The sequence below is a fragment of the Anomaloglossus baeobatrachus genome, chromosome 2 (assembly GCF_048569485.1).
Source record: "Anomaloglossus baeobatrachus isolate aAnoBae1 chromosome 2, aAnoBae1.hap1, whole genome shotgun sequence".
Classification (NCBI taxonomy): Eukaryota; Metazoa; Chordata; class Amphibia; order Anura; family Aromobatidae; genus Anomaloglossus; species Anomaloglossus baeobatrachus.
Window position 1 is genome coordinate 648415582 of NC_134354.1, and position 24295 is coordinate 648439876.

The following is a 24295-nucleotide window of genomic DNA, read 5'->3' on the forward strand; positions in this document are numbered from 1 at the left end:
TGTGCGTGTTTTACACGCCAGTGAAAAACGTCACTGTTTTTCACTGACGTGTGAAACGGGCCTAAGGTGCATGTAAAAGTGCACTCACATGGTAAATCATAGGTAAAGAGGTAGGGGTAAGGGTACTCTACACGCTGCGACATCCCTAGCAATTGCTATCGATGTTGCGCGCGATAGCACCTGCCCCCTGTCGTGTGTGCGATATTGTGTGATCACTGCCATAGCGAACATTATCGCTACGGCAGCGTCACATGCACATACCTTGACAGCGGCATCGCTATGACCGCCGAACAATCCCTCCTTCAAGGGGGAGGGGCGTTCGGCGTCATAGCGACGTCACTGCAGCGTCACTAAGCGGCCGGCCAATAGAAGAGGAGGGGCGGAGATGAGCAGGATGTACCATCCCGCCCACCTCCTTCCTTCCGCATTGCTGGTGGACGCAGGTAAGGAGATGTTCGTCGCTCCCTCGGTGTCACACATAGCAATATGTGATGCCGCAGGAACGACGAATATCGTACCGGTGGCAGCAGCAATATTAAAGGAGTTATCCGACATACACTCCAAAAAAAATTGTAAGCTAATCTGTGCTGTATTGTCATATAAATCACCCCTACATTGTTATTTTTAGTTTTCTAACTTTTGTTCCTCTTGAATTCACCCTTTATTCCCTGCAGCTCTTGTTTACATTCAGCTCCAACAAACATGACAATTTCCTGTATTCTTGGTTGCCAAACCTCAGTCAGAGCTGACACCACCCAGCCTCAGTGTCCAGCCCCACCCTCTGCCCGGCCTCAGTGTCCAGAAACGCCCCCTGCCCTCCCTCTGCACATTCAATGGCTGTCAGTATTCTGCCCAGCACCTGACCTCTCAGCATGTGACAGAGCAGAGATCCAGCTTCTCTCATCTGTGACACAGCAATCAGCTCACATCCACAATGGTAACAGAAAGAGTTGTTACATGTTCCTCACCCCTTATAGATAAATGAATACTGTGTAAGGCCCCTTTCACACGTCAGTGATTCTGGTACGTTTGTGCTTTTTTTTTAAACGTACCAGAATCACTGACATACGCAGACCCATTATAATGAATGGGTCTGCTCACACGTCAGTGATTTTTCACTGCACGTGTCTCCGTGCGGCGTAGCCGCGTGTGCGTGATTGCCGCACGGAGACATGTCCTTTTTTTTCTGGCATCACTGATGTTCCACAGACCATGCAGTGGTGTGGTCCGTGAAACACGTGCCAGAAAAAAACGTGCTTTTAAAATAAAAAACATTTTATCTCACCCGGCGTCCAGCGATGTCCTCTGCAGCCCGTTCTCCCTGCTGCTTCTGAGCCGGCTCATTATTGTCGCGCATATTCATGATGCGCGACACAGCCGACCCGGAAGCAGCTACTGTGTGGCATCCGTTCCGTTCTGTATATGGTCCGTGTGTCATCTGCGTACCTTCCTATTTTTTTCATACTGCAAAAAAACGGAAGCAGCTAGATAGATAGAGGGATAGATAGAGACAGATAGCTAGAAGGATAAATAGAGGGATGGATGAATGAATCAAGGGATAGATAGAGGGATAGATAATAGATGAGAAAGACCAATATAATGTCCTACCCCCCCCCCCGCATAGTCTAAGCTGGCACCCTTTAGTTCCTTTCATGTGGCACTAAAGGGTGCTTAGCCTTGTATTTAGCCAATAAATAAATAAATAATTAAAAAAAAACCGACGTGAGGTCCCCCCCTATCTTTTGTAGCCAGCTAGGGTAAAGCAGACGGCTGCAGCCTGCAGACCACAGCTGGCAGCTTCACCTTGGCTGGTAATCCAAAACAGAGGGCACCCCACGCTATTTAAAATTAAATAAATAATTGAAAACAAAAAACGTGGGGTCCCCCCCAAATTGCATCACCAGCCAAGGTAAAGCGGACAGCTGTGCTCTGGTATTCTCAGACTAGGGAGGTCCACCGTTATTGGACACTCCCCAGCCTAAAAATAGCAGGCTACAGCTGCCCCAGAAGTGGCGCATCCATTAGATGCGCCAATCCTGGTGCTTCGCTCCAGCTCATCCCGCGCCCTGGTGCGTTGGCAAACGGGGTAATATATGGGGTTGATGCCAGATGTGTAATGTCACCTGGCATCAAGCCCTGGGGTTGGTGAGGTCAGGCGTCTATCAGATACCCGACATCACCAACCCAGTCAGTAAGAAATAAAAAATAGACAACAAAAAAAGTTTTATTTGAAAAAACACTCCCCACATTCCCTCTCTCAACAATTTATTGATAAGAACAATCCAATCCGGGTCCGGCGTAATCCAATAAGGGGGTCGCACGGCGATCCATACCATAGTCAATGAGACTCCCAGTCAATGAAGAACAAAATGTTCCCCATTGGCTGGGAGAGCCGTGCAGTGACCTGAGCTAACATCAATAGGTCAGCCCAGGTCACTGCAGGGGATGCCGAGCGCTGCCATCAGGAGGTTAGATGAGATCATTACCTGCAGTAACGATCTCCTGCTCTCCTGACGTCAGCGCTGTCACTGACTTCTATGCCCGCCTCGTTCTACGCAGTATCGCGAGAGCCCGTGACGTCACTGCTAGTGACAGTCTCGGGCCGCCCGCGAGACGGGCAGAGAAGGCAGTGACCGCAGTGACGTCAGGAGGCAGGAGATCGTCACAGCAGGTAATTATCTCATCTAATCTAACCTGCAGCTACATGTGCAGAGATCAGGGAGCCGCGCACACTGCTTAGCGCTGGCTCCTTGCTCTCCTAGCTACAGTACACATCGGGTTAATTACACGATGTGTACTGCAGCTACATGTGCAGAGAGCAGGAGCCGGCGCTGGCAGCGTGAGAGCGGCGGAGGCTGGTAACGAAGGTAAATATCGGGTAACCACCTTGGTTACCCGATGTTTACCTTGGTTACAGCTTACCGCAGCTGCCGGCTCCTGCTCCCTGCTCACTTCATTTCGTCGCTCTCTCGCTGTCACACACAGCGATCTGTGCATCACAGCGGGAGAGCGACGACCAAAAAATGAAGCTGGACATTCAGCAACGAGCGGCGACCTCACAGCAGGGGCCAGCTCGTTGCTGGATGTCACACACAGCGACAGCGACGGGACGTCGCTGCAACGTCACAGAAAATGGTGACGTAGCAGCGACGTCGTTGTCGCTGTGTGTGATACCACCTTTAGCAGTCAGTGTCCCGCTCCCTGCCAGCCCCGCGGCGTGAGAAGTGCGGGCATCCGCGGGGCTGGCGCGGGACACAGACTGATGCACATACACAGATGACCCATGATGACACAGACAGCGCGCACGGGGGGGAACAGTTTCCAGGGCGTCAGGCAGTAAACATGATAAAGCGCTGGGGACACAGCGCTGACAGTGTATTTGACAGCAAGTGTTCCTTGCCTTATTGAACTGGACACTGAATCGGCTGGAATTCAGGGCGCACGTAGCTGGACACAGGAGGCGGGGGAGGGAGACTACGGAGTGTGTGGGAGGTTGTGGGCAGAGTACGGGGTGCAGGGGAATGTGTGGGAGGGTGCAGGGAACAGGGGCGGTTACTCCACGCACTGTACAGCCCAGCAGGGAGGCGACATGCTGTTCCAGATTTGCATGTCAACATGGCCCTGCCCATGTAGACATGAAATGACCGGAAGCAGCAAAATCGCGGCAGGAGCGGTCACATGACCACTCTGAGCCGGGGGAGAGGGGCTGACAGCGGGGCAGGTAAGTGGTCTTTATCTACTTACCTGCCCCAATGTAGCCCAATAGTGTAATAATGAAAAAAAGTCAAAAGAAGCCGGATAACCGCTTTAAGGAAATGAACGACGTGTCAACGATCACCGTTTTGGAACGATTTTGCGATCGTTGATCGTCGCTCATTAGTGTTACACGCTGCGATGTCGCTACCGGCGCCGGATGTGAGTCACTAACGACGTGACCCCGATGATATATTGGTAGAGATGTCGCAGCGTGTAAAATACCCCGTAGTCTCCTTACAGCCATTTAGAGGATAAACATAGGACATGCCATAAATGTTCCATAGACAAAGGTCCAACTCCCACACTTCCAGAATATCCAGAATGCTGGTCTCACAAATTCTCTGCTAGTGCCATGGCCACAGTGAAAGGAGATGTGTAACTTGCATCTACTAAAGCACCTCTCCAGCATATTTTTTTTATAGCGCTGGATTGGTGCTTGAAATCTAAAGGGTGCTTTACAGGCTGCGATATCGGTAACGATGTATCGTCGGGGTCACGTCGTTAGCGACGTACATCCGGCACCGTTACCGACATCGCAGCGTGTAACACTAATGAGCGACGATCAATGAGCACAAAAACGTGAGAAACCGTTGCTCGTTGACACATCGCTCATTTCCTTAATATCGTTGCTTCTGCCGGTACGATGTTGTTCGTCACTCCTGCGGCAGCACACATCGATATGCGTGACACCGCAGGAATGACGAACATCTCCTTAACTGCGTTCACCGGCAATGAGGAAGGAAGGAGGTGGGCGGGATGTTACGTCCCGCTCATCTCTGCCACTCCGCTTCTATTGGTCGGCCGCTTAGTGAAGTCGCGGTGACGTCGCTGTGACGCCGAACGCACCTCCCCCTTGAGGGAGGGATTGTTTGGCTGTCACAGCGACGTCGCTGCACAGGTATGTGCGTGTGACTCTGCTGTAGCGATAATGTTCACTACGGCAGCAATCACCAAATGTCGCATGTACGACGGGGGCGGGTGCTATCAGGCTCGACATCGCTAGCAATTGCTAACGATGACGCAGCGTGTAAAGCACCCTTAAGTTCCCTTAGTCAACTCCAGAGCCATATGCACACATTGAGTATTTGGTGAGTTTTTTACCTTTGTATTTGCAGCCAAAACCAGGAGTTGATAAAAAATACAGAAGTGGTGCTCGTGTTTGTTATACTTTTCCTCTGATTGTTCCACTCCTGGTTTTGGCTACAAATACTGAGGTAAAAAACTCACCAAATACTCAGTGGGCACAAGGCCTAAGGCTGCATATAACACTCACGAGGGATATTTATTGTTTTATCAGATACCGGTAGCTTTCGGACCCATGTTATACAATAGGGCAGTGCCGACCAACGCTTTTTTCCTCATGCCGATTTGGCATGAGAAAAAAAATCACAGCATGTTGCAATTGGCAGTGTGTATTGGATGGTGCACACCTATTCAAGTCTATAGCGGGCTTTACAGGCCCCCGCCCCGTCGTACGGCCGATATGTGGTGATCGCTGCCATAGCAAACATTATCGGTACGGCAGCGTCACACGCACATACCTGCTCTGCGACGTCGCTCTGGCCGGCGAACCGCCTCCTTTCTAAGGAAGTGGTTCGTTCGGCGTCACAGCTACGTCACATGGCAGGCGTCCAATAGAAACAGAGGGGCGGAGATGAGCATGACGTAACATCCCGCCCACCTCCTTCCTTCCGCATTGCCGGTGGAGGCAGGTAAGGAGGTGTTCGTCGCTCCTGCAGTGTCACACAGCGATGTGTGGTGCCGCAGGAACAACGAACAACCTCACTAATAAGCAGAAAATGATTTTTTGTTTCAGAACGACCTCTCCGCGGCAAACGATTTTGACTGCTTTTGCGATCGTTTAAGGTCGCTCATAAGTGTCACACACTGCGATCTCGTTAATGAAGCCGGATGTGAGGCACAAACACCGTGACCCCAACGATAATTCATTAACGATATCGTAGCATGTAAAGCCGGTTATGGGTGCGTGTAAAACATCAGACTGCCCTTGGATGTCATCCAACTGCAGTCTGATTTATGCGTACAAAGAGCATAGAAAAAAAATAACAATAAATTAAGTTCTCCATCTTCTCCGCATCTGTGCTACGATTCTCTTGTCTGATCAGAGTTTGAACCGAGTGTCATTACCATAATCAATCTGATTCTCTCGGAATAGAGAATCATCGCCCATGTGAGCGAGCCCTTATATTCATCCTCTGGCTTCTACACATTCTATCACTGCCACTTCTGTCGGTCTATTGCAGTTTGTGACCTGCAGTTTGTGACACAGAAGTCATTCTTCAAAGAAAGTCTATGAGAGTCCCCTTCTGGCCTTCAGACTCTTGCATTGAGAGCTTGTAAGGTAACTTTTGATGTCATGCCACTCAGATGTTGCGGTCACAAGATGGCATTGTGGGATCGGAGCTGCATCGGTGAAGCGTGAAGACACCGAAGTGTGAGTATAAGACATTGGGCAAAAACCTTAGATTAAAACCACTTCTCAAGCAATAAAAGAAAATAAAACATTGGAGTGCTGCTTTAAGAAATGAATGGCGTAGTTGGTGGAGATGTTATGTTTTTTGTGAGACAACACCTTTCTCTATGATTTACCCTGTGAATGTGCAGACACACATACTAATCAGCTATAATATTAAAGGCGCTGTCTGAAGAGGAATAAAAACTAACTGCACAAAATATTCTAAAAAAAAAACAAACCCAAAAAATTGTTCCCTTGTGAATTCCCTGACTGATTCAGCCACAGTGATCACTGTCAGTCTCTATTTTTTTTCCTCGGGCATTGAGATGCCATATGAACACATGATCACTGCGAGCAATCACCCATCTTGACAGTCACATACTGCATATGCCTGGATCAATTGAGGCCAGTAACTGCCTGCAGTGGTTATATCCCACACTCTATTGACCTCTCAAAGTGGGCATGCAAGTATCATATACTGAAGTGGCATAAATATCAGACTTTAAAAGCATTGGCATGTGAGAACGCAAGTAGTATAACCCACACTTAGGGGTACTTTGCACGCTGCAACATCGCTAGCCGATTGTAGCGATGCCGAGCGCGATAGTCCCCGCCCCCATCGCACATGCGATATCTTGTGATAGCTGCCATAGCGAACATTATCTCTACGGCAGCTTCACACGCACTTACCTGCCCTGTGACGTCGCTCTGGCCGGCGACCCCCCTCCTTCCTAAGGGGGCGGGTCGTGCGGCGTAACAGCGACGTCACACGGCAGGCGGCCAATAGAAGCGGAGGGGTGGAGATGAGCGGGACATAAACATCCCGCCCACCTCCTTCCTTCCTCATTGCAGGCGGGACGCAGGTAAGGAGATGTTCCTTGCTCCTGCAGCTTCATACACAGCGATGTGTGCTGCCGCAGGAACGAGGAACAACATCGTACCTGTCACTGCAGCAAAATTATGGAAATGACCGACACTACACAGATTACCGATTTTCGACGCTTTTACGATCTTTTATCGGTGCTTCTAGGCTTTACACGTTGCGACGTCGTTACCGGCGCCGGATGTGCGTCACTTTCAATTTGATCCCGACAAGATCGCAGTAGTGATGTCGCAACGTGCAAATTACCCCTTAGTGCACACAGTGAGGGGCTTGTTTCCTATTAGCACCCACTTTTCTACTTTCTATTGGCCAAAACAGCTGCTAATTACTACAAAAAGGGAGCCATTGGTGTCAGCTGGAAATCTGAATGGTGTGCTATAGTAGGGCAATCCCGAAGTGATGTTAGAAGAGTTTATATATACTGTACTATGCAAAAGTTTTTGGCAGATATGGAAAAATAGACCAACACAAGCAACTGTTCCCAATCAGGAAACCAATCAGTGGTTCATGTTCAAAACAATGCTTTTTATTACACAAATTAAATAACACACATTAAAAAAACAGAATTATCCTGTAGGGACACCATTTTATGCCCAGAAACCAATGGTTACATCCTGACAAATATGGCTATAAGTTACAAAGGCAAGAGATACTATATATAAGGCAAAATGCCACTGAACAGTGCTGCTAGTAAAACCATGCATGCACTGACACACATATTACAACAGTAAAGTTACTCAATGAATGAAATAGTGCCTAATAACTGAAAATTAACAATGCCCTGATGTAAGCAGAAGGTCATCCCAAGTCTATACGCCAAGATAGCTACCTGATGGAAAACCTGGGTCCGGGTGAATCGTCCCTGCACCCCAACGCCGTTTCGCCCTTGCTTCTTCCGGGGGCATATGTAACCATTGGTTTCTGGGAATAAAATGGTGTCCCTACAGGATAATTCTGATTTTTAATGTGTGTTATTTAATTTGTGTAATAAAAATCATTGTTTTGAACATGAACCACTGATTGGTTTCCTGATTGGGAACAGTTGCTTGTGTTGGTCTAGTTTATTACCGTGGCATGAATATATGGTCAGGTGAATTGTTGATTAATTAGATATGGAAAAATGCTGCAAATTAAGAAGCTTTCAAAAATCAAAAATAAAAGTTTTAATGTTTTAGTTTTATTGTTAAACAGAATGGAAAGTGAATGAACAAAGCTAAAAATATAAATCAAATCAAATTTTGTGACACTGCCTTCAAAACAGCATCAATGCTTGCACCGTGTCTGCAAATTGGGATTCTGATCTGGCATATATCCTAGGTCATATGAAAAGGCTTGTTAAAAGGCCACTTTTGACTTTTAGGATTGCTACTTCCAATAGGTGGCGCTAGAGTTTGTCTCCTTTCCTGGAGAGACAATTTGAATAATTCCCAGAGGGGCACTGCAGCTATAAGTCCCCTCACCACTGATAACCAGACTGGCTTGTCAGGTCTCCGTAAGGAGAATAGTCTTCCCCCGTGGTCCCCACATAGCTTCACATAAGCCAGATCAGTTACCCAGACTTTGCACTGACGAGGGGCAATCACCCCGAAACACTGTGTCTGCAAATTGGGATTCTGATCTGGCATACATCCTAGGTCATATGAAAAGGCTTGTTAAAAGGCCACTTTTGACTTTTAGGATTGCTACTTCCAATAGGTGGCGCTAGAGTTTGTCTCCTTTCCTGGAGAGACAATTTGCACAATATTAGGGATTTTTGAGGATTATAGTCAGGTTCTGAAAGACAGTTTCATGTCACAGGTGATATGCGATTTTTCCTGAAGAAGGAGAAACTTGTAGAAAATAAAATCACTGAATATAAATCTGACATCTTCTTCAATACGGCAGTGCGCATCGTGACCCTTCTCATCTGCATGAGCACAGCAACAAAACACAAGGTAGTTATACTGCATCAACAATGTCTCTATCAGTCAATGATTTCAAAAGCTGACTTGGGTTTCAAATTGTGCCGTTCAAGTCCTGTGAAGAAGCACCAAGAAATGGGCAACATAAATGACCATAGGCCCATCCGTCAGCCAAAAAAACTTAATGCAACAGATGAAAGATACATCCAGAGGTCCAGCAGTGCCATCATTTCAGAACTAATATCAGCCAGTGGGACTCCACTATACCCATCTACTGTTTAGAGAAGTCTGGCCAGACATGGTCTCAAGGCCCATTTACACACAACGATATTGCTAACGAGATATCGTCAAGGTCACAGTGCTGGTGACGCACATCCGGCCTCGTTAGCGATGTCGTTGTGTGTGACACCTTTTTGCGATCAGTAACGATCGCAAAAAGGTGTCAAATCGTTCATCGTGTACACGGCGTTCATTTTTAAAAACTCGTGCCTCGCTTGGAACGCAGGTTGTTTGTCGTTCCTGTGGCAGCACACATCGCTATGTGTGACACCGCAGGAACGACGAACAACATCGTACCTGCGGCCGCCGGCAATGAGGAAGGAAGGAGGTGGGCGGGATGTTCCAGCCGCTCATCTCTGGCCCTCCTCTTCTATTGGCTGGCCGCTTAGTGACGCCACTGTGACGCCGAAGGAACCTTCCCCTTAAAGGAGAGATTGTTCGGCGGCTACAGCGACGTCGGTGAACAGGTAATTGCGTGTGATGCTGCTGTAGCGATATTGTTCGCTACGGCACCACTTATGTGGGTGGGTGCTATAGCTAGCGATGTCGCAGCGTGTAAAGCCCGCTTTAATGGAAGCATTGTGGCCAACAAGGCTATGTAACTCAACTATACAAGAAAACGTATTCTTTAAGGTGCAGAAAAGTGGAATTTGAAATATTTGGCTTTACCAGAATGCAGCTTGTTTGATGAACAGCTGGAAAACAGTGCAGTAATGAGTGTCTGCGGGCAACAGTGGAGCATGGTCGAAATTTCTTGTAAGTTTGGGACTGCATTTCTGCAAATGTATTTGGGGATTTTGTCAAGATTGATGATGTCCTCAATGCTTTGAAATACAGACAGATCCTTATCCATGATGGATAGGATTTGAGCAGTTTTGCATCCATAGAAGATCTATCGTTAGTTCTGTTACCTTCTTGATGAATAGCTTCAAACACTGGGTGCAATTGTACCTAGAAGTATTGATGCTGTTTTGAAGGCAAAATGGTCACACCAAATGTTGAGTTTATTTAGATTTCACTTTTGCTCATTCACTTTGCATTTTATTAATTAATAAAAAAAACCCTAACACTTCTATTTTTGAAAGAATATTTATTTTTCCACATCTGTGCAGATTTTTGCACAATACTGTACCCCTGACAGGCATGAATAATGCTAATCCTAGAACCCATGAAAATGCCAGTTGAAGGTGAAACAAAGTTATTACATTATTTTTTTAGGAAAGGTGATAACTTGATGATTGCTGGAGTCTGACTGCTGGGACCTTCAGTGATTCTGAGTTCAGGGCTCTGGAACCCAAAAACAATCCTGAATGAAACTGAAGTGCGCATGCTAAATTCACTTTTCCCAACAATCTATGGGCCTGCTGGAAAAAGCTGAGCACAGTACTCAGCAGATAATGAATTTGTGGAGGCAGAGCATATGCACCTCTGCTCCATGCAAGCATTCAAGACGTGGACACAGAGCCTAGATCTCGGGATCACTGTGAGTCCCAGTAGCTGGACCCCCATCAATCAGTAGGTTTTCCCTTAACCAATGGATTAGGGATAACTTGATTTTTGGAATAACCCTTTAACCCTAGAACGCATACCTGGGGCCTCGCAGGCCTGCTAGGTCATTTGTTTTCTATGGTAGATTTAATTGCTTGCGCGTTCTAGGGTTAAAGGGGTATTCATATAATAAAATATACATTTAATTAAGAAGAAAATTTGTAAACAAATATATTTTTAATTTAGAGCTAATAAAAATTATGCTCCATTCACAAAAATAACCACCATTATCTTCTGGAATAGGCACCCCCTGGCATTAGGTCAGTGATTTTTATTTCTCCACCACAGGGGCCACAGTTGCACAATTCCTTTCATCCTAAAACAAAATTGCTCCTCTGGTATACTAAGCACAAGTGCTTGCGCTCACACAGGTCTGACAGGGCGCGGAGGATCCAGAATACTGAGGAGCGTGTGCAGTGACTGCAGACACACTGCCTGTGCTCACACAGGTCTGACAGGTCGCGGAGGATCCAGAATGCTGAGGAGTGTGTGCAGTGACTGTAGACACACTCCCTGCACTCACACAGGTCTGATAGGGCACGGAGGATCTAGAATGCTGAGGAGCATGTGCAGTGATTGCAGGCACACTCCCTGCGCTCACATAGGTCTGACAGGGCATGGAGGATCCAGAATACTGAGGAGCATGTGCAGTGACTGCAGACACACTGCCTGTGCTCACACAGGTCTGACAGGTCGCGGAGGATCCAGAATGCTGAGGAGTGTGTGCAGTGACTGTAGACACACTCCCTGCACTCACACAGGTCTGATAGGGCACGGAGGATCTAGAATGCTGAGGAGCATGTGCAGTGACTGTAGGCACACTCCCTGCACTCACATAGGTCTGACAGGGCATGGAGGATCCAGAATGCTGAGGAGTGTGTGCAGTGACTGCAGACACAGTCACTTGCGCTCACACAGGTCTGACAGGGCACGGAGGATCCAGAATGCTGAGGAGCATGTGCAGTGATTGCAGGCACACTCCGTGCGCTCACACAGGTCTGACAGGGCACGAAGGATCCAGAATGCTGAGGAGCATGTGCAGTGACTGTAGACACACTCCCTGCGCTCACACAGGTCTGACAGGCCGTGGAGGATCCAGAATGCTGAGGAGTGTGTGCAGTGACTGTAGACACACTCCCTGCGCTCACACAGGTCTGACAGGGTGCAGAGGATCCAGAATGCTGAGGAGCGTGTGCAGTGACTGTAGACACACTCCCTGCGCTCACACAGGTCTGACAGGCTGTGGAGGATCCAGAATGCTGAGGAGCATGTGCAGTGACTGTAGACACACTCCCTGCGCTCACACAGGTCTGACAGGCCATGGAGGATCCAGAATGCTGAGGAGTGTGTGCAGTGACTGTAGACACACTCCCTGCGCTCACACAGGTCTGACAGGGTGCAGAGGATCCAGAATGCTGAGGAGCGTGTGCAGTGACTGTAGACACACTCCCTGCGCTCACACAGGTCTGACAGCTGGATGAGATCATTCTGCTTCAACTGCATGTGTTGTCAGATTTGTGTGACTGCAGACAGGAGAGACCTTCACTATGCTCACACAGGTCTGACAGCGCTCAGTCAGTTGAAGCAGAACGATCTCATCCAGTTGTCAGACCTGAGTGAGTGCGGGGAGTGTGTCTGCAATCACTACACATGCTTCCCAACATTCTGGATCCTCCGCATGCTGTCAGATATGTGTCAACACGGGCAATGTCTTACTTGTGCTTTGTATGCCCGGGGGACTATTTTTTAGGATGAAAGGAACTGCGTAAGCGTAGGCCCTGTAATGGAGAGATAACTCATTGACATAACGAAAGGACGCCTATTGCAGAAGATACAAGGTAGTTACTTTTTGAATGGAGCATCATTTTTAATAGCTCTAAATTACAAATATATATATTTACACATTTTCTGATTAATTAAATGTATCTTTTAAGATGGGAATACCAGTAGAAGTACTTTCAGTTTTTTATTTATCCATTAATCTATTCCAGCAGCCATGTCAGTAGAGCTCACAGTGTCATATCAGCATTCTATGTATGAGGCACATACGGTTGTGCTCAAAAGTTTACATACGCTGGCAGATTTTTTGCTTTCTTGGCCTTTTTTCAAAGAATATACGGTAAATGATCACACAAAAACATTTTTTCCCACTCATGGTTAGTGGTTGGGTGAAGCCATTTATTGTCAAACTACTGTGTTTTCTCTTTTTAAATCATAAAGACAACCAAAAACATCCAAATGACCCTGATCAAAAGTTCACATACCCTGGTGATTGTGGCCGGATAACATGCACAGACGATGACAAAAAAGCGTTTGAATAGCTAATGAAGGTAACATCCTCACCTGTGACCTGTTTGCTTGTAATCACTGTGTGCATAAAAGCTCAGTGAGTTTCTGGGAACCAGACAGACTCTTGCATCTTTCATCCAGTCACTGACATTTCTGGATTGAGAGTCATGGGGAAAGCAAAAGAATTGTCAATGAATCTACAGGAAAAGATAGTTGAACTGTATAAAACAGGAAAGGGATACAAAAAGATATCCAAAGAATTTATAATGCCAGTCAGCAGTGTTCAACCTGTGATTAACAAGTGGAAAATCAGGGGCTCTGTAAAAACCAAACCACAATCAGGTAGGCCAACAAAAATTTCGGCCACAACTACCAGGAAAATTGTTTGGGATGCAAAGAAAGCCCCAAGAATAACAACAGCTGAAATACAGAACTCATTGAAAACAAGCAGTATGGCCGTTTCAAGATGCACAATAATGAGGCGCTTGAAGAAAAATGGGCTGCATGGTTGAGTCACCAGTAGAAAGCCATTGCTGCGTAAATGCCACAAAGTATCTTGCCTACAATACGCCAAATAGCACAGAGACAAGTTTACAAACTTCTGGAACAAGTTAATTTGGAGTGAAGAGACCAAAATCTAACTTTTTGGCCACAACCATAAATGTGACATTTGCAGAGCTGTCAACAAGGCCTATGATGAAAGGAACACTATTCCTACTCTAAAGCATGGAAGTGGATCACTGATGAAGTAGGGATGTGTGAGCTACAAAGGCACAGGAAACTTGGTCAAGGTTGAAGGAAACATGAATGCAGCACGTTATGAACAAATACTGGAGGCAAATTTGCACTCATCAGCCCGGAAGCTGCGCATGGGATGTACTTGAATGTTCCAACATGACAACGACCCAGGACACAAGGTCAAGTCAATCTGTCATTGGCTACAGCAGAACAATGTGAAGGTTCTGGAATGGCCATCTCAGTCTCTTGACCTCAATATCATTGATCCACTCTGGGGATTACTCAATCGCGCAGTTCATGCAAGCAAGCCCAGGAATTTACAGGCTTTTTGCCAAGAAGAATGGGCAGCTTTACCATCTGAGAAAATAAAGAGCCTCATCCACAACTACCACAAAAGACTTCAAGCTGTCATTGATGTTAGAGGGGGCAATACATGGTGTTAAGAACTGGGGTATGTGAACTTTTGATCAGGGTCATTTGGATGTTCTTTGTTGTCATTATGATTTAAAAAAAGAAAACAGTAGTTTGATAATAAATGGCTTCACCCAACCACTAGCCATGAGTGGAAAATTTTTTTTTTTGTGTTATGAGAGAGAGAGAGAGAGAGAGAGAGAGAGACCACAATTTCACTGCAACCACAGCCGCACATTTATCTCTGTGTGTGACAGGGCCTTTAGTTTATTTGTGTAAAAACTACACCTACAAGTTATGTATTAAAAACATAGGGTAAATTTAGAGGCTAGTCTTTGCCTAAGTGGCACTTTGTTTCCTATAGCATACATAGTTCCAATGAAGACTAGCCCGTTAAATTTATGTTCTGCAGGATTAAATGGTTGTCCACTGCTTCATTTTATTTTACAATGTGCCCGTGATGGTCTTAAACTAAAAGTAGTGGACAATCCATTTAATCTAATTTATTATACTCAACATTTGAAAATGAAGGAAAAAACAGGATTCTTACCTTTGTATGGCACCAGACACAGCGCTGACCGGTTAGACTCTGAAAGCTTTTTATCTTTTTCTGGCATTTGTCACACTTGCCAGCCTCACAACCCCCTCTCACCCACACGTGAGTCTGTCCCTGTGGCAGTAGAGTAGAAATTACTTACATTACCTACAGGAACATAGTGATCGAACCTATATTGTCTAAGTGACTACACAAAACACAAGGATGAGAGAAATGAAATCTGATGCCAACAGATGAGACAAAGACACCACAACTGAGCCAGAAAGATACAAGCAATGGTAGCATACCAAGTGACACTGGGCTACAGTCATGAAACTTACACTGGCATCTTTGCGGGACTTGGCATAAGTGCTGATGCAGCTATTCGGTGCTTTACGAGCACAGCGTTCATGAACAGTAAACTTACAAACTGCAGAGAAAAATGTAGATTTTACACATACGTGTGTTCCTATACTGCTTCATGTACAGTATCCTAGTGTACATATTTACACAACCTTTGTTCTTGTATGTATGGGCTTCACTTAGCTAAAGGGGTTTTCCTCTACAATAATATTGATGACCTATCCCCAGAAACTGATCTGAAGGATAATGCAGCAGCCACTAAAGAAAGTACAGAGCTTTGGTGTTCTGGAGCCGCCTGAGCAAGTCACAGCTGATTGTGTGGGTCCAACATACGAGACACCCACCAATCTGATATTGATGTACCCTAAAGACAGGTCACCAATATGATAATAATGGAAAACCCTTTAAAGGAACGCTAAGCATTGGAAACCCATACAAAGATATCTCAACATTTCCTTCTTTAATTTTCCCATTTTATTTCATCCTGTTCTATTAAATACTACAATTACATCTGATCAAAGTATAAAGAAACCTTCTACATGAGTCCCAGGAAATCAGCCGTTCTCTCCCCACAATTCTGGATGGGCCTATAAAGCAACTACCGGTAGCTGTAGGAGGAGCCTTCCCCATCTCAGTAGGTTACAAAGATTAAGGTCTGTCCCCCGGGATACACCACACTCCCTCAGACATTCACCAACCTCATACAGTTGACAACAATATGTACTGATAAAAGGACAGAGACAATATTAGGAACATGGGGTAGGTTACTACTTAGGACGTGTCCTGTATGATACAGCTAAGTGTTCCTCTGCCCATCTGACACAACAGACACAGCCGGAAAAAATACAAGTGGAGTTTATATGACCGCTTTATCTCATTGTACTCTCTGACTCCACTGTAGGTACCACCTGAATTGTGTTTTTCAGGAGTTCTGATGGTACACTAGATTAATGGGGCCAAACGACGTGTGAATGGCCCCTTACTTTTATAGCCTTCTAACAATACATCACCTAAATATGGTTGCCATAGAAGATCTTCATACTTACAAGTGCAACACAAGCCTTGCTTCCTGACCCCAAAAAGAAGAGCTTCACAAACATTGCAGTACACCGGGCGATTAAAATGTTTCAGACGCCACGAATGCTGCCCATCATCCTTTATATTCTGTGCATGATAAGAGAAATAGAAAACAACTTTGTAAAAGCAAAAACGACTGTAACCTATGAAGAATAAAGTTTCAAAAGTTTATGTCTTATGTCATCTTATTAATTCACATGGATGACCCCCTCACCCCCTTGCAGGATAACACTAGTACACCTCTATGTACAATGTAAAATAAGGAACATACTGTTTATCGAAAACATATTGTATATCAAGAACATATTGTATAACAATTCTATTGGTGATTTTGAAGTTATGAGAATTGTACTTTAATTTGAAGGTACTAAAGGGTGCAAGTGTACAATATGTAGGTGGGGTGGGACATTATCTCGCAGCAAGATATCTATTCTATCAATGCTATCTATCTACTGTACATATAGAAAAAGTAAGAGCAGCACTGATTAGACCTTTAAGCTGTAGGTGCAAAGTCTTCAAGGCAACATTTCCATTACCAATATATAAAGAAAAAAATATGAAAGCAGCACTCCATATATTGCAAAAAGGACAGCCCTTTTTTGGCCCATAAAGTGTGACAGCAACATTTCGGCTCCTGGAACCTTCTTCAAGGCTTGAAAAAGATTCCCAGGAACCAAAACATTGCTGTCACACTTTATGGGCCAAAAAAGGTCTGTCCTTTCTGCAATTTATAGAGTGCTGCCTTCATATTTTTTTTCAGAAACCCATAAACTTACAGCTTCCATTCCTAGCAGCACCAGTAAAGGCACTGTGGTGAGTCCTCCTTTCAGCCACTCCTCATAGGAAACCGTCCCATTGCCATCATAGTCTACTTGTCTCATCATCTCTTCCAACATCTGCATAGAGGAAATAGAGAAGTCACTGTCACAGCCATTATTGTACTTTATAAAATGTCAATGTATCATATGTTGCTGTCCTTAGGGTGACCAATAGAACTAATCTATAATCCAAATGTGCGTCAGCAATGAAAATACAACTGTCTGGTGACAACGAGCATGGTGAATATTTGGTCCCTGCTTAGTAACATTGGTGCCTTTGAAAAATTATATGTGCAGGTCTAATGCTGATTGCCTGGACCTTGATGGTATACGTAGATGACAGGTGAGCCATACTAACAAATAGGGCATGGAAACTCTGTGCTGTTAGAGACGCAGGACACATATATAGTATAAGAGCTAATGGGCACATTAATATTGAAGCCAGTTAACCAGAAAAAATATATTTGTAAGTTGTCAGAGCATAATTGTATTTACAGCCATTTTTCTGCCTAACATAGTACCACAAAGTAATTTTTTATTGTATACTATACTGGAATCAGTAAAATATTAAAAACATAAAGTTATATAAATGAAGATAACCATAAGTGTAAGTGACACCCTAGGAATCACTTTTGATACGCCTCCAGGGGTAAGGCTGGAAGGGATGACATCCCGTTCTTTGGCCGCATTACTATTAAGGTTGGTGATTGGCTGCAGTGGTCAGTGACCAAGGCATGGCACATCAGTATCAGTACCATTCCTTGCAAAAGTTATCATAGTATCCACTGCGGGAGCTATGGGGCTTACAGCCAGTAGGCTTACCATTTTCTATAATTTAATCACATGCCCTGTCTTTCCAAAAACGATTGGGGAAATTGACAACCCCTATTAACCAATGTCACAATGGCCAAAAAACTTACTGGTTTGAGTTCAGTGATATCCCAGTCCAAGTACTCGGCAACTCTCATCATTTGAGTTATAATCCGGTCCACTTCCTATTATAAATCAGGAAAGTGAGATAAAATTGTCAAAGAAAATGGTATTTATACTCATAAAAGTAACTCGTACTAAAAAAAAGTATAAAAATAAATTCCCCACTATAGCCTTAGTCCCTGATGAAGCCAGTGATGGCGAAACATGTCAGGCAGGTTTATAGCTAGGGATATTAATTGAGCAGATATTGGGGTAGGAAATGATAATGGCTTTATAGGAATAAGGGAATTGTAGCAGTAGGTCGCGGTCAATTGCCGTACCTCTATGAGGAATTAATATCACTAATATCCTATCCCTCTCTCTGTCTTTTTAACGTTAGCCAATTAATTGATTAATGAACGTTATGTTTTAATGATCTTGAGTTAGGGTACCTCTAGTTGTCCCTAGGTGCAAATTGTGGTTATGGAGATGCAGCAAAAACACTTGCTCATATGATAAAACAGGCAGTGAAAGAGCCCATTCTATGTCATCTCTATAGTTTCTTTCTCCCCTGCCCAGGAGATGTAGTATGTGTCTCACCATACAGGAACTATGTGTCTCACCATACAGGAACATGGTTTTTTCAGCCATTACAGCGTACATTGCAAGGACACATGATCTCTCAGCACAGGAAGACTTTTTAACCCATGGAATAGTGGAATTTATCATTCCAAAATCTGATTAGAATCTACTCTGTTCATGGGACAAACCATTTAACATCACTAATGGCAACTGTCATGCTGGTAAGAAAGCAAATATAAATGGTGACACTTTTAAACTCACAGAGCTATCCAGAAGTCCATTGCTGTCTTTATCGTACAATTTAAAGGTGACTGTGAATAGAAAATAAAAAGAACCATTGTTACCATTTTATAGTATCCCAATTATCTGATATCTCAAGAGAGTATTTGCACAAAATAAAAAACATATCAGGATTGAAGAACCCTAATCATTTTGTCCAGATCACCATCCTTTTGGTTAAAATACATTTCCCATGTGCGCATCTAAATCATAGATTTAAAGACAAACTGCACTCCCCCCTATTGCAGGAAGGGGGCAATGTCTTGCCTTAGGTCTTCTCACTGCCGCAGAGAGAAACAAGGTCACCACTGCTTCTTTTTCCACTACTCAGATTACACAGATTTACCTATTTTTCATTACAGCAGCAGCAATACAAGTAAATATCTTTGCGATAGCATTGACTATTAATGTATGTCCGGTATGGTTTATGGAATCAGGTTATTAATTGACTAATATTTACTGTAGCGTTCTACAAGATCATGTACAGTATGCGAGGCGAGAAGAAAATAAATTCCTCCTATATTTTGTGTTAAAATTTATGTTGATGAATTACTACTGTAGATGACATTTTCAAGGATGTCGTCCATGTCACTTATGAGCATGTTTTCGATGTCACTTTCGAGTATGTTGTTGATTGATGTCACTTTTCAGTAGAAGATGTTACTGTTGGGCCGGGTGTCCTGATGTTATTATTATTTATTATTATAGCGCCATTTATTCCATGGTGCTTTACAAGTGAAAGAGGGTATACGTACAACAATCATTAACAGTACAAATCAGACTGGTATAGGAAGATAGAGGACCCTGCCCGCGAGGGCTCACAGTCTACAGGGAATGGGTGATGGTACAATAGGTGAGGACAGAGCTGGTTGCGCAGTGGTGACTGGACTGAGGGCTATTGTAGGTTGTAGGCTTGTTGGAAGATGTTAGGCCGGGTGTCCTGATAACTGTGCACTGCAAGATTTGTTGGTAACTATGTATACATATTTTCATCTGGAGTCATCTCATTGCTGATGTGAAGCCCCACAAGTGCAGTGTCGGTGCATTACCTTCAGGGACTCCACTCGGCTGGATCTTGTCACAGGTAGGAGATCTTCTTTTAGGATTGTCGTGACGCCACTCTCAGAATTGCGGTCAGTGGGGACCGCCACTGCAGGTTAAGGGATGCCTGGGGCTGATGGTGGGTGCAGCCAGTTGTAATAGCCTCCTGAGAGTGAGGCAAGCCCCAGGGCCCTGTGTAGGTGTGTAGTACCACAAGGCGCAGAATAACTCCACACACGCAGGATGTCTTTCAGGGGTTTTACTCACTTCAGGTGGCAGGGTGAGTAACCCGGGCGTAGCTGGGATGAACCAGGCGGGAACCAGGTATCCTTCAGGCTGACTTCTGATGGTGACTACCAACTCGCCTTCCTTAGCCCTTGGTGGTTTGGGGTAACCCCGACTTTTAGTCCCTATGGGGGTCACCCAGGGAAGTTGCTGAAGCCTCTCTCCCCTTCGTTTGCCGTTTGCTTGTTGCCTGGGCCAGATCACTCCAGCTGCTTGCCTCCTGTGAACTGTGGGCCCTAACTGTGGCTACGTGGCTGCGGCTTTTAGGTGTTGTGGTGTGGGCTTTGAGGGCCCCACACCGGCAGGTTTAGCAGGGAAAGGTGGATCTATCCCCGCTCCGGGATCTGCCGCCCGTTTGGGCCTGGTTCTCCCTAGCAGTCTCCTTACTTCCCACTCTGTGCTCTCTCTCTAGCTGGAGATGGGTTTCGGGTAGCACTCCTAGGTGACCGTTCTCCCCCGTCGGTAGCCACTGCGCGGACGCTGTCAGACTCCAGCAGCCCAGGGGAAGGGGTCAGCTCTCCTCGGAGCTCCCTGGACTCTGCTCTGAACCGGCTCACATCTGGGACCTTCACTGCTGCTCCTGTCAGAGCTTCACTTTCCTGCTCCTCACTCCTCCACACTCTGCTGCAGACCGTTTACTCCTCCTTCTCTTTTCCCTTTTGTGCCTGCCTACGCCACCTAGCAACCAGATTCTCTTACCACACCCCTTGAGAGGAGATGGAGGCTTTTGGCCCCCTCCACTATTCCAGTGGAGGCGAAGGCTTTTCCCCCTCCTGGGATCCCCAGGGGTCCTCTCATAGGTACATGTGTGAGACCTGATCACTATGCGCCTGTGTAGTCACACCTCGGTCAGCCTTCTGGATTACCTGTATTGTACTGTCCCCAGCATGGGTGCAGTACTCAGTGGTGCCTGACCAGGTCAGGGGCGCCACACTACTAATTCATTTTATTTTATTTTTATTTCTGAGACCATACATAGGAAAGCTTTTCTTGTGTTCAGTGTCTGTTCTTCTGGACTCTTGTAAGTAAAAATGTGGGGGTCTCTCTAGGGATTTTTAGCATTGATAACACAGCTTGTAGGAGTGAATCTTGAAGTAAATAAAACATCAATAAGTGCTTGACTTTTTATCTGTTTATTATTTTAAAGAACCAATAGTACTACTAGTTTTCTATATCTATGGAAACGTTTGACTGAAAAAGACTTGCCTAAGCTCCATAAAATAACAATACTGGGGTGTTCTTTCTTAGAACTCGTTGTTTAGTACCCTGTTTAATCCTCCAGGAAATGTATTAATAAATACACACATACTCTACTTACAATAGTTAGGGATATTTGGCTTTCAGGTTAAGTTTATACAAAATATAATAAGTTCACGCTACAGTGATATTTTCATGAAAGTAGGCATTAACGTAGAAGCATGCAATGGTGATTTCCTCATCTCAAACACTTTATTGAAACAAAAGCCAACAACAGTGGTGGGTATACCCACCAAAAATGTAAAATGACCCAATAACTTGTCATGTGGTCTTGAGCTTCCATTTAAGATTGTCAACAATATCTCTTGCTGTTCATAAGTGGAGTTATTGTTATATGCTGAGGCATGGCATCCCACGCTTCTTGAAGGGTGGCCCTTAGGTAATTGAAATTCTGGAATTCATCATCCAGTTCCGAATGAAGCAATCATCAGTCTGGGACGTGACCAAAGGGCGCCCACTTCTATGCATTTCTGTGACCCTTCCAGTATCTCTGTAGCAACCTGCTGATGACCCTCTGTGACACTCTAAGCTTAGTGGTCACTTTGAGAACATCCTGCCTGAAGCCTCGTAATTGCGAAGTACTGTTGATCAGTTGTTAGGTGTCGTCTATATATATATACCTCATAATAACTAGAGATGAGCAAACCTGTGGAAGTTCGATTCGGTGCGCTTTCGGACTTGGACCGAACCACAATGGAAGTCACTGACTGGCAGTGCGGGTCTCCGCTCACATGCAGCCAGCCATGAGCAGATCATTTCCGGGGGCAGGTGGGTGGGGTTTTTCCATATTTATTTGGGGGTTGAACACTACATCTGATAACGCTGTTGATATCCCCAGTGCAAGCTGTTCCAACACTGCAAGCAGTAGTGTTCATACGTAAAGTGGCTGAACTCTGTTTTGTTTTTAAAAAAAAATTAAAAAAAATCGGTGTTTGGCTGAAAAACGAACTTCGGGTTCACTAATCTCTAATAAAAACCTCTTAATACACTGCAGCTGCTGCAAAACCTCATAATACATGTCTCAGATGCTGCAGAACTTCATAGTTCACATCTCAGTTGCTGCAGAACCATCAATACATACTTAAAGGGAACCAAACATCAGTATTTTCATGTATAAGGTGCAGCCAGTGCAGTACTGGCACTATCAGGCACAGGCTGTACATACCATTAGTGGGTAGCTCGTATGTTTAGTCAGTGAAATCCAACTTTATAAAGTTTGAAAATTCGTGCACTTTTTGATTGACGTGTGCACCTCTCTCCTAATGTCCGGGCGGGTTATGCACGTTTATCCCCGCCCCCACACCTGTTTCTCCCTCTCTCCTAATGTCCGGGCGTGTTATGCACGTTTATCCCCGCCCCTCCCCTCCGACTGTTCCTCCATCTCTCCTAATGTCCGGGCGTGTTATGCACTTGTATCCCCGCCCCCTGCCGCCTGTTCCACTTTCTCACTGGCCGTATGTAAATTTCTCTCTTCAAAAACATGGCGCCGGAGTTGGCACCTGCGCATAGCGCTTATCTCCGGCGCCATGGTTCTGAAGCTCGCTGTACTTGGTATTATGAGCCCTCGCTTCTTCAGATCCCGTTGTGATTAGCTGCAGGTAATCACGTCCTCTAATCAGCTGTTCTGCAGTCCTGTTGTGACCACGCACGCTCCCGCGGTCACAACGGGATCTGAAGAAGCGAGGGCACATGCGCCGGCCTCTCCTGCAAAGTGCTAAGTACAGCGGGCTTCAGAAACATGGTGCCGGAGATAAGCGCTATGCGCAGTGCCAACTCTGGCGCTATGTTTCTGAAGAGAGAAATTTACATACGGCCAGTGAGAGGGAGGAACAGACGGCGGGGGGGGGGGGTTTGGGGATACAAGTGCGTAACACGCCCGGACATTAGGAGAGAGGGAGGAATAGGCGGCGGGGGGCGGGGATAAACGTCCATAACATGCCTGGACATTAAGAGAGAGGTGCACACGTCAATCAAAAAGTGCACGAATTTTCAAACTTTATAAAGTTGGATTTCACTGACTAAACACCCGAGCTGCCCCCTAATGGTATGTTCAGCCTGTGCCTGATAGTGCCAGTACTGCACTGGCTGCACCTTATACATGAAAATCCTGATATTTGGTTCCCTTTAAGATGCTGCATAACCTCATCATTTACACCTCAGCTGCTGTAGAACTTATAATACACACTTCCTCATTATAGACACCTCAGTTTCTACCGAACCTCATAATTAGCACCTGACCTGCTGCAAAACTTCAAAATACAACTTAGGCCTCCTTCACATGTACAGGTGAAAACGCACATGTTACACACGCAGACTGGAATAAAATGCATTATTGATTTTTTTGTGTTAAAGATGTGTAAAGATAATAGATATATATATATATCCTCCAGATATATAACTTAACAACCAAACAAAACATTATAAAATTGCACTCTTTAGTGCCTGAGTTTGTGAAGCTTATTATCCAGCTTTGTATTAACCTAATAAATAAATGGAAAAACACGACGTGGGGCATCCCCTGCATTTTTTGTAACCAGCAAAGGTAAAGCAGACAGCTGTGAGCTGATATTATTATTATATTATTATTATTGATATTATTATCAGGCTGGGAAGGTGCATGGTTATTGGGCCCTTCTCAGCCTAAAAATACCAGCCCACAGCCGCCCCAGAAGTAGCACATCACATTATATGCACCAATTCTAGTGTTTCGACTTGGCTCTTCCAATGCCCTGGTGCGTTGGCAATTGGGGTAATGGTTCTTGGGGTTGATGTCAGCTGTGAAGTGTCCAAAAATACAGCTGGCATCAAGCCCTGGTGCTAGTAATGCAGAGGTATTTATCAGACAACCCCATTACTGACCCAGTA

The 24295-nt window shown here is 45.2% G+C and overlaps 1 protein-coding gene across 3 annotated transcripts in view; it reads right to left on the reverse strand.

Moving 5' to 3' along the window:
- DGKA (diacylglycerol kinase alpha) overlaps window positions 1-24295 on the reverse strand; it is a 311491-nt gene that overhangs the window by 44122 nt on the left and 243074 nt on the right. For all 3 annotated transcript variants that reach the window (XM_075336996.1, XM_075336997.1, XM_075336995.1), the window contains 6 exons: window positions 18830-18879; window positions 17995-18069; window positions 17033-17152; window positions 16226-16343; window positions 15158-15246; window positions 14832-14951 (listed from right to left, as the gene is read on the reverse strand). In XM_075336996.1, coding sequence (XP_075193111.1) covers window positions 14832-14951; window positions 15158-15246; window positions 16226-16343; window positions 17033-17152; window positions 17995-18069; window positions 18830-18879 — 572 coding nt within the window. The remainder of the gene's footprint in view (window positions 1-14831; window positions 14952-15157; window positions 15247-16225; window positions 16344-17032; window positions 17153-17994; window positions 18070-18829; window positions 18880-24295) is intronic.